At 39.1% G+C, this 11,736-nt stretch overlaps 1 protein-coding gene across 1 annotated transcript in view; it reads left to right on the forward strand.

Annotated features, from left to right (window-relative positions):
• Positions 1 to 368: 368 nt before the first annotated feature.
• CCDC91 (coiled-coil domain containing 91) overlaps positions 369 to 11,736 on the forward strand; it is a 384,586-nt gene continuing 373,218 nt past the window's right edge. The window contains exons 1-2 of the mRNA XM_007949805.1: positions 369 to 398; positions 7,062 to 7,140. Coding sequence (XP_007947996.1) covers positions 369 to 398; positions 7,062 to 7,140 — 109 coding nt within the window. The remainder of the gene's footprint in view (positions 399 to 7,061; positions 7,141 to 11,736) is intronic.

The following is an 11,736-nucleotide window of genomic DNA, read 5'->3' on the forward strand; positions in this document are numbered from 1 at the left end:
CAAAAAGCAGGAAGCATTATTGAATTGAGCCCCAGCGCCAATTTGGGAAAAGCAAATTAAAATGTAAAAGAATATTTTTCCATTCCTGGCCTCTTGACATAAAATGGCAAAATACATGATTGCTCAAAAAAGTTACACAAAGTGCTAATTTTGCCAGAAAGTAAAAACTAATTACTCAATCTTTTTGTATTAAAAATGCATATATAGATGGCAATTTAAAAACAAAATAGTGTTAATGCTAATGACATATTTCAATTTACAAATCAAAGAAGTGCATATATATTTAAGTAGAAAAATTTTGACATAAATGTTTGTGTGTATGGCCTTGTTTCAATGTCTTTTGATATTTTTTAGGTTCCACTTGAAGAATGGATGATGATGATTTTGGTGGTTTTGAGGTATGCACTGTTAACTTAAATCATTGTTTAACTTTGTAGTATTATAGTGGAGTAAACTATTTTGAAATCTATTATTATTGGGCTTCAGAATCTTTTCTTGATCATTTGGAATATAACTCTGGAATTAAAAAAAAACAATGAAATCACAGAAAATGAGAAAATCTCCCCTCTGAAGGTTAAAAGTGATTCGTTATTACTAAACAGTTGATCTTGCCCATAGGAATGGTTTAAAATGAGATAATTAAGTGCTACCAGTGGAAGCATTTAGAAAGGGGCTTAAAAATTGTCAGTAGATGATCTTGGTGGGATACATGTCTATTCGGAAATACTTGTGAGATGAGGGATGAGTATTGAAACTCCTTTCGTGCATTTTCATGTTTACACCTGTAATGAGTTGATTTAATATATTAAGTACATAGCCTTTTGGTGGTTTATAGAACTAATTAGTATGTTTTTGTTACTAGATCATTCTCTCAGGTTTCGGTTGGATGCTTTGTAAGTGGAAACTGTTAGCTGAAGAAGCACTGTCTTTTCCTTAATCCTTTTCAGTGTGTGTTCATTTTATTGAAATATTTTATAACCCACTTATTTTTATGGAGTCAGTATAGTCTTGCAGGAAAATCTCTGGATTAGGAGTCAGGATGCCTGAGCTCAAATCCCGAATCTGCCATCAAGTGAGCTCTGTGATTTTTTTTTTTTAATGTAAGCTTTTCACCTAGTTTGGAATTTGGTCAAAAAGAGATTGTGAAAAATAAGAATGTAAGTAATGACATCAGTGGAGAAAGAGAATATTACCAGTTTTCAATATCATGAAAGTGGTGTTAGTTTTTTAGGTTAGAATCATTTTCTCTTCGGTCAATATGAAAGTATTTAGAGTTTTGACAGAACTCTTGTGCATTTCTTCTAAAGCTGGTTTTTGTTGAACACATTTGTATATTTTCTACTTCTTTTTCAATATTTTGTGTTTTGTTAGGTGCTTGAGTCATATTTATATAATAGAAATGTTAACATTTAAAATTTTTAAGTCCTTTCATTTTGAGGAAAACAGTGGTTTCAGATATCATCTGATTTAGTTTGTTGTTTGAAAGTTGTCAGTTATTTGATGGTTACAGCCTAGTATAATTTCCTTTATTTAAACTGTGCTTGATGTATTTTACCAGGGGGAAAAAAAAGTAGATACTGCTTCTTAGAATAACAATTTTACATCAATGTTATATTCAATAAATTTATTCCTTTCAATATTACAAATGTACAATGTTAACCAACCATTACAATTTAATTGTACTTACTGTAAGGCTACAGTAAGGAGAAGAGGACGCACAAAAGTGAAGTTAAAGAGAAGTTTTTATTCTGAGTTTCCGGGGGAGGTTTACGGGCCCCCAATAGGGGCCCGGGCAAGGTTCATGGGTCCCTGAGAGGGGCCCGGGAAGTCGCACCGCCTGGCTGGGGAGGGGAGGGTTTATAGTCTTGTGGAGGACCTAAACGGGGATACTAAGGAAATAGTGGGGTCCAATTAGCTGTTAGTATGGGTCTGCACTTAATTAGCATGAGGGGCTTCACAAGAGGAAGCTTGCCACTGCATGGAACTTTCCAGTCTGGGCGGGTTCTGTCACTTCTGTCGTCTTACCAGGCTGTCTCATCAGGGCTTGACACCCGGAGGAAGCTGCTAACTGAAATGTAGGTGGCTTGGGTTTGCTTCGGCCTAACATTCCAACCTTTTTTAATGGATAATGGGTGACGTGATTCTCTTAGTTTCTTCCTGCTGAATGGGGTCGGAGAGGGAGAGAGGGGTTTCATAGGTTGGAGTTTGAAAAGTTGGGGTCTTCAGGATGTAAGAGAAGTTGATTCACCGTGACTCGAGACATTTTTCAAGTTGGCTTCGGAGAAGTTTGAGGAGGTGAGGGGTAAAGAGGAAGAAGATGGTAATTAGTATAAATGGGTTTATAAGGGGAAGTAGTCAGGTGGTTAATGGAAACTGAAACTAAGTGAATGGGGAGTTGCTGATTTGGTTTTTTTTTTGCGTAGGTCTTCACTTAGGTGTTAATATTTTTCCTATGAGGCTAAATTTGTTGATAAAGTAGTAATATTTTTTTTTTTGAGGAATTTTTTTTTGAGGAAGAGGTACTTTTTTATTTTTGGCTGTTAGCAGGTCAAGGGTTTGTCGGTTCTGTAAAGTAACTTGAGTTAGAGAGGTTAGTTGGTGTTGTAGGGCGGTTAGAGAGTCTGCTGTGATTTTTACTAGGAGCTGTAACTGATTTTCTAGTTCTGTGTTGACATGATGCTGTGCTTCAATAGACAGGGTGGTGGAGGTTAGAGAAAGATTAATTATGATAGGAAGGAAGGCTGTTTTTTTGAGGGTCCGTGGATCAAGTTTGTAATATTTGTTCTGCTTGCACTGATAGGATAGGGGTGTTATAAGGGGATTGAGTGGAGATTAAGAGTTTTTTGGATAAAAAGCACTGTATAAGAGGTTTTAGGCTGTGTCGGTGTGTGTGAGAAATGGGAAATTGGGGTTTGGATGGGAACTGTGTAGGGTTTTTTAAATTTACTATAACAGGGGGGTGATGAGACGTAATGGATGGGGAAGAAGTATTTCACAGGCATGGATCAACAAGGTTAGGGGTATGGGAAAAGCTGGTGCTTGCAGGGAGGTAGTAGTTAGTGACAGCAGGAGAGAGGCAGAGTGATTTTGAGTTCAAGTGAGAGTGGTTTTAATTTTTGTGAGGAAATTTCGCCCTAAAAGGGGGGTAGGGCAGGTTGGTATAATAAGAAATGAGTGTGAAAGAGTTTTGTCATTTACTAAATAGGTGAGGGGGCCTGTCGTGGGGGGGTTGAGGGTTGCCCGTTAATTCCCATAACAGAGACTGAGGAAAGGAAATATGGTCCCGAGAAGGAGGGGAGTACAGAATAGGCAGTCCCAGTATTAATTAAAAGGAGACTGGCTTACCTGCTACTTTGATAGTGACCCTGGGCTCAGTGAGAGTGATCGTGGTTGCTGAGTCCGGGCTCCTTTAGTCGTCAGTGGCCAGGCCAAGATTGTCGACAGCGGGTTAGTGCATGGGGAGGATGGCCCTCTGTGCTTTGACACAGAGGGACAGTCACTCTTCCAATGTCTTTTCAAACCACACGCTGGACATGGGCCGGGGCCGGTCGGGGCTGAGGGCAGGATTTGGCCCAGTGTTCTTTTTTACCTCACTTGAAGTAGGATCGGGGAGCTGTGGAGGAAGGAGGTCTTCTGTCACTATGTGCTGGCCTCAGGGCCGCTAGCAAGGCATTGGCCTGCAAGGCAGCTTTCTGGTGGGTCCTGGCTGCTCCATTTGCCTCCGCTTTCTCCTCTCGGGTGTTAAAGACTTTAAAGGCCATATTTACTCAGTCTCCGATGGGAGTTTGGGGTTCCTCTTTAGCCTTTTTTTAAAGTTTTTTTTAAGTTTCTTTCTAATGTTAGGAGCTGACTGGGTTGTGAAATGAGTGGCTAGGACTGTGGTTCCAGCTGGAAAGAAAAGGTCTAGACGGGTAAATTGGGTAAGGGTTTTGGTTAATCGGTTCAGGAAGGTGGTTGGGTTTTCATCTAGAAGTTGGGTACTGTTTTGGAGTTTGTTAAAATTAATTGTTTTATGAGAGGCAGTTTGCCTGTTAGGAGGTATTGGAGCATTTTATTTTTGTGGGATCTCTGGTGTGTTTGGACTGGGTGTTTGGAGAGGAAAGGGTGGGAGAGGCAGAGGAGGATGTTTGGGAGGTAGGTGAGACAGGAGGACAGGGAGTTGTAGGGGGAAGGGGAAGGGAGGAAGGTGTTATTTGGGGGAGAGGGGGTTGTGTTGCAGTATAAGGAGGGGGTCTGGGGGGTAGGGGCAAGCTTTCCAGTGGGTTAGAAAAGGAGGAAGAGGAAACTGTTTGAGTGGTTTCAGAGGGGGAGAGAGGTATGGGTTTGTGAGGTTTGGGTTTTTTGAGTAAGGAGGATTTAAGTGGTATTACATTTTAAGCACAATAAGGGCTGGGAGCACAAATAAAAAAAGGTTTGGACATAGGGGACTTCCGGCCATTTGCCTGTATGTTGGTAAAAATTGTCTAAGTCTGTAAGGATATTAAAGTTAAAAATTCTGTGTTCTGGCCAGTGAGAACTATTGTCTAGTTGGTACTGGGGCCATGCTGTGGTGGAGTAAAAAATGAGGTGTCTGGGACAGAGGTTCTGGTCTAGTAATAAGGTCTTAAGTTTCGTTAATAAATACCCCAGAGGGGTTGTTGGATTGATTTTGGAGTTTTGATTGCTCATTGGTTCTGAGTTTTTCGGATAGGGTTCCTGGAACCCTATGCCAGTGGGACTGTTTTACGTAGGTGGACGTCTCCGCCTGACGCTAGACAGTCGAATGAGGAATGACCCTCCGAGAAATGACCCTCAAGGGAGATAGATGTCAGGCGTCCCCAAGCAACCAAACTCCCGGACTGTGAGGAGTTTCTGACGTGGTACCACGATTTTTCCCTGTGCCAGTGATGCAGAAAACTCCGGTGCAGAATTCAGACCTTTGGGCAAGTCAATTCTCCAAAAGCGATCCACAGGAGATATTAAAAGAGGAAAATAATCACACTGGAGACATGTCCCAAGGACTAGTCAGATGCCCGGTTGTCCGCTCCCCTTTTGGGGATTTAAGTGAGTCTTTGGCTAAGGTGTCTCTGTATAAACCCCGGAGCGGAGGGCAGAGCCACACTGTTATGCCGATCCGACTTCACACGGAAATCAACTGAGGGCCCACTCAGGCTCCGTGACCTAGATCTTGGAGCATTACAGAAACATTCATACAACTTCTTAGTCAGACGCAGACAGGTTACAACAGAACTAATTTAAATTGTCTGGTAGTAGGCACTGGTTCATTGCTTAGAGTTAAAAAATTAAAATGGCCGATGGAGGACAACAGAATACAAAATGTATGTCCTCTGGTGGGCATTGAGTAAAGGGTAAGATGTGACTTACCGGTGGTGGATGCAGGGGGCCGGAATTCCCTGGTCCAGAGGGAAGAGGGAGAAGGGGAGTAAGAATTCCCTCGGGTTCTACTCCTCTTCCCGGGGTTCGGCACCAAATGTAAGGCTACAGTAAGGAGAAGAGGACGCACAAAAGTGAGGTTAAAGAGAAGTTTTTATTCTGAGTTTCCAGGGGAGGTTTACGGGCCCCCAAGAGGGGCCCGGGCAAAGTTCACGGGTCCCTGAGAGGGGCCCAGGAAGTCGCACCGCCTGGCTGGGGAGGGGAGGGTTTATAGTCTTGTGGAGGACCTAAGCGGGGACACTAAGGAAATAGTGGGGTCCAATTAGCTGTTAGTATGGGTCTGTACTTAATTAGCATGAGGGGGCTTCACAAGAGGAAGCTTGCCACTGCATGGGACTTTCCAGTCTGGGCGGGTTCTGTCACTTCCGTTGTCTTATCAGGCTGTCTCATCAGGGCTTGACACCCGGAGGAAGCTGCTAACTGAAATGTTGGTGGCTTGGGTTTGCTTTGGCCTAACACTTATTATCTTTCTTTCTTTCCACATCCTGTTTTAGAAATACAGAAGATCTCTGTTATTGGTTATATAAAATACGTTCATTTTTCATTGTTTACAGAGAGTGGCTACTGTATTCTTTTATATCACTTAGCTCCTATGGCAGTTTGCTCCATTTGACTTTGCTGATAACTGAATATAGAATCCAAATAGAAATTCTGGCTCTTTCATTTTCAATAATTTTACTGTGTGACTTGGGCACCTGAGAGACAGAAAACTCTTTCCCAGTCTTACCCATAAACTCAGCATTCAGTAATTGTTCTATTGTTTTAAATTATTAGATAGGAGGGCTGATATATTGGAAGTATTATCTTTAGGAATTCTCTAAATGTTGAATGCTGGTGAGTCCAGCTATTAGATTAAGAAGATATATAAATTCTGTTTCTTTAGATTGATCTATAGTTAGATGCTGTGCTAATTTATTAAAGAGATTTTGTCTCTAAATTTTTAAGGAATAGTAATATATATTTACACACATACACACACATATATTTACATGTCTCTGATATATTATATCACAATTTCAATTTGGATCCAATATTTAGTTATTAGCAAAGTCGAAAGGGACAACAGCCACAGGAGCTAAGTGGTATAAAAGAATACTGTAGCTATTCTCAACAAACTATGAAAAATGAACATATTTACATAACCAATGACAGAGGTATTCCATATTTGTACAGTGGAATGTGGAAAGGAGGAAACATATTATGTATCAGAGATATGTAAATACACACACACACACATACACAATATATCAGAGATGTATAAATACTGTGATGAATTAAGTTATTTAGATATAAAGTCCACAAGTGAAAATGTAATTGTTGTTGCTAGTTGCCATTGAGTTGATTCTCACTCATGGTGAAAATGTGATTAAGGATATATAAACAAAAATTTCATTGGCAGGAGATGTATATATGTAATGAAGGAAACAAGATAACAGGGCATGGAAGCTGAAAGTGGTGATAATGGTGGAAGTGGTAGCAATTAAGACAGAAAAGCAATTGGATGTTCAGAGAATATTCGAAAGTATATGGTGTTTTACAGAAAATATACTTACAGAACTGGGGGTTTGATCACTTAAATGGTGTTTCTGCTTTTCAGAGCTTAAGATAATCTTGCCTGTATTTTCTAGGCTGCAGAGACTTTTGAGAATGGAAATGGTGAAACTCAAACCACATCTCCTGCTATTCCTTGGGCTGCTTTTCCTACAGGTAAGGACATTGAGTAATATTATAGATTGAATTGTGTCCCCCTGAAATATGTGTCAAATTGGCTGGGCTATGATTCTTAATGGTTTGACAGTTAGATAATGGTGTAGTTTGGCAGTTATGCAGTGATCCCTCATGATGTGATCTGATATGATAAGTCATTTAATTCTAAGAGGATTACAGTGGGATGCAACACCCTTAATCTTGTCACAGCCCTGATCCAATATAATAGGGGTTTCCTTGGGGTGTGGCCTGCATCATCTTTTATCTTAAAAGAGATAAAAGTAGAGAGAATTGAGCAGAGAGGGAGAGAACTGCTACCACCATGACAGAAGTGCTGGGAACAGATGTATCCTTTGGATTCAAGGTCCCTATGCTGGGAAACTTCTAGATCTAGAGGAAGATTGATGGCCAAAATACGTGGAGAGCGCCAGAAAATGCTTGGCTTACAGATGTTGAAAGGAGACAAAGACTTTCCTCCCGAGAGAGTCTTCTCCTAAAGCTGGCACTCTGAATTCAGACTTCTGACCTCCTCAGTGATGAGAAAATAAATTTCTGTTTTTTAAAGCCGTCCACTTGTGATATTCCTGTTGTAGCCACAATAGATAACAAAGAAAAGTAGCTAGAATTTTTTTTCTTGTTTTTTCTTTGAAAGTCAATTTCTCACTGATACATTCATTAATGTAGGTTTTCCCATAACAAATTGTGAATCGATTAACAAAATATGCACGGCTTGAGATCTCATTCTTAAAATGGTGTCATGAACATTAAATGATATGAAAGTACAATATACATTTTCTAATTTGTCTTAGTTTTTGGTAGGTAAAGTACTAAATAACTTTTTTCTAGGTCGTCCAGTTCATTGGTTAATGTCTGCCTTTTTATATTCTAGAAATAATTTATCATCTCCACCAGTATTTAAATTTAGAAGATTATTGAGAAACTCTTTCAAAAGCATTGAAAATTATAAGTAAGCTATAAGAGAAATTAAATAGAGCAAAAATTCCATTATTAAGAAATATTTCTTAGAAAATCTAATATTTAATATAATTTATGTCTAAAGAATATTTTGAGATTTAAGACTTTTCATTTTACCATATCATTGTAAAGTCAGGAGTAGATAAAAGTATCTTCCTTTAACAGTTTTGTGTAGCCTAGATTATTTATTTATTATTATAAATAATATTATTAATATTAATTATTCATAAGTGTTTATTGAGTACTTATTATGCTTTAAGGAGCTCTGGTAGTGTAGTGCCTAAGACACTTAACTGCTAACCATATGACTGGCAGTTCAAACCCACCAGCCACTCTGCGGAAGGGAGGTTGGGCAATCTATTTCCGTAGTGATACCGGCTCTGAAACTCAAGGAGGGGTCACTATGAGTTGGGTCTGACAGACAGCACATAACAACAACACAACAACAACATTATGCTTTAGGAAGTATGGGGGATAAAGATGTATAGAACATAGTCTGGTCTTTTCCTTTAAGGAAAGGTTGTTGTTGTTGTTGTTGTTATGTGCCGTCGAGTTGGCCCCGACTCATAGCGACCCCTCCTTGGGTTTCTGAGGCAGTATCACTATGGAAGTAGGATTGCCCAACCTTCCTTCCGAGGAGTGGCTGGTGGGTTTGAACCTCCAGCCTTCTGGTTAGCAGTCAAGTAAAGGTAGGCAGGGCAAAACCAAAAACCATACTCACTGCCATTGAGTTGATTCTGATTCATAGCAACCCCCTTTGGGTTTTTGAGTGTTCAGGTGCTAATCTTCACGGAAGTAGATAGCCCAATCTTCCTTCCATGGAGTGGCTGGTGGGTTTAATCTGCCAGCCTTCTGGTATGCCACCAGAGCTTCTTAAAAGTAGGGCAGCACTTTCATATTTGTAATATGAAGCATATCTATGCTTGGAAAGACTTCATTAATAATAGTCATTCTATCATCCATCCATTCAGCAAATGCTTATTTCAGGCCTACTGGGCAGGAGCTCCGGTGGCACAGTGGTTAAGTGTTCAGGTGCTAAGTGTGAAATAGGGGATTTGAACCCACTAAGTGGCTCTGTGGGGAAAAAGATCTAGCATTTGCTCCCATAAAGATTATAGCCTGGAAAACCCTATAGGCAGTTCTGCTCTGTCTTGCAGGGTCACTGTAAGTCTTAATTTATTTGATGGTATACAACAGAAACAGCATGAGTCAAATTCTGTCCTTGAATCTGGGCATATATTGTTAATCTGAGCTTTGAAGAATGATTTCAATAGACAGATATGGGAGGGTGGGGAAAGATTTTGAAGAGAGATAAAAGTATATGGAATATAGTTTCAAATGATGGAAAAGGGATTCATAGTTAGTGTGTACATTCTTGTTTCATTGCTTTATATGTTGTTTCTTTTGCCTGCAGTTGTTTCCCTGGCTTCCCTCTTCTATTCTCTATGACTCCTTTACCATATTAACTCCTATTTTATTTATTTTTTTTTGTGGATATGTGTGTTACTTTTTACCTTAATATTTCTTTCCTGGGAAGCCTTCTTAGCAGTCCTTTCCATGTCTACATGTATCTATTATTGACTTTCATGTTAGCCTGTAAGTTTTGTGGAGTTAAGCACTATGTTTGTCTGTCCACTTGTTATGTCTCAAGTGGTGAGCATAGTGACTAACTTTTTGTTGGCTTTTAATAAATATTTGCATAATGAATAATTAAAAAAAAATGAATGAGTATATAAGTAGTTCAGTGAATGGATAGATTAGAGTAGCTTCAATAGATAAGAATAGAAAGAATTGGGATAATAATATTTATTATTAATATTATTTATTATTATATGGCTTAGGATTTTTAGTGTGCTGTCACATATTGTTTATTATAATACAGGTATGGCAACTATACTACCCCCAATGCACAGATGACAAAATGATGGTTTAAATAAAAAAAATGTTGGGATAAAATCCAGTCTTTCAGATTCTCTCTCATTTCTTTTCAGTAACTCTTTTTGAATAAAACATAAACAGACTATCTGAATGAGTGGATGTGGGGCTGAAGGAGGAGTCAAAATTGATTCTTGAAATTTTAAGCCTTGGTTCTTGCATGTTGTGAATTTAAAAGAATTTGTCTGTGGTAGCATGTGGCCTTAATGGATTTATTTTTAGACATATGTGTAAGGACCTCTGGTCCTTTTTTTGTAAGGTTAAGGCATTCGGCTGCTAACCAAAAGGTTGGTGGTTCAAAAGCACCATCCACTCCATGGAAGAAAGATGAGCAGTCTGCTTCCATAAAGATTTACAGCCTTAGAGACCCTTTGGGGCAGTTTTATTCTGTCCTGTAGGGTTGCTATGAGTTTGAATAGACCTAATGGCAATGGGCCGGGTGGAGTTCTTGGTTTGAGAGCTTTTCCAATGACGGGACAGTTTTAGGTGATTATAGGGAAAACAGTATATAGCAAGAATAGACCGGAGTATGAAATTTTGGATGTATTTTATTTAGACAACAGAAAGATGAAAACAAGACTGAAGTCTGAGAGGTAAGGAGAGTGTTGGGATGGTGCTGCAACACAGATATCAAGAAGAGAAAATTTCAAGGAAGATGTGGTCATTAATGTCAGAGGCTATAGAGAGGTCAGTGAGATTTGAGCCTGAGAAAAAAACCCACAGAAGGTCAGAAGTGGCTTTTGAGGAAATGGCTTCAGTAGATTGGAAGTTGAAGCCAAATTGTACTCCTTTGTTTATTATGAACAGAAGAACAGAATCTGTTTTCCTATAGTAATTGTGGCACTGTACTAAAGAATTATCTTGTGGGCAAATTAGCTAATTCTTTTTTTCCAGGAGTGAATACTATATTACATCGCTCTGTGCATGTGTCGATATGTCCATAGGGCAAGGTCTCAAAGCCTAATGAAGGTGGAGTTACAGAGTAACCCTTTTTCCAGAGTGTGTGTGTGTGTATGTGCATATGTGCTTTTGTTCTTTTGCTTTTGGAAAAAGCAAATTTTCTGTTCCTTTTGTTCTTGGTCAGTATGTGGAGATTATTACTTCATTTTAGGAGAATGACCTTGATTCAAGTCTTTTCTTCCTGTTTCCTAGCTTTACCCTCCATTCATATACACATACACATGCACTGTCTCTCCCTTTCTCTATCTCTCATTCCCTTAAACAAAAAAAAAAAATAGATCTGAAGAAAGTACTCTTCTTTCTGGGTGTCTTCAGTTACTTGCAGGAAAGGAGGAAAACAAACTTGGCCAAGGGCTCAGGTTAAAGGCACGGTAGGTATGTTTACTCAGCCAAAGCAATCTTTTTCCTTTGATGCAGATGGTTTATACTGCTAGAGAATTGTGCTTCTGATTCAGGTCTCTGGAAGATATTTAGACAAGAGTGAAGTGAACAGGCTAATTAGCAGAACAATTTAATCATTTCCACCCTGAACACCAGACATGATGGATACCTTAAGAGATCTCAGGCAGATTCTATTCTGTTTAAGGAAAGACTGTTTTCTGTCGCTTGTTCTACCTACACCCCAGGTGTCTATAATCCATATGGAAAATATATATATATATTTTTAAATTTTATTTTGATTTGGGTGAAGATTTACAGAGTAAATTCACTTTTCATACAGCAGTT

This window comes from Orycteropus afer, unplaced genomic scaffold, assembly GCF_000298275.1.
Source record: "Orycteropus afer afer isolate SDZICR_OR568_19922 unplaced genomic scaffold, OryAfe1.0 scaffold00254, whole genome shotgun sequence".
In the NCBI taxonomy this organism is placed as follows: Eukaryota; Metazoa; Chordata; class Mammalia; order Tubulidentata; family Orycteropodidae; genus Orycteropus; species Orycteropus afer.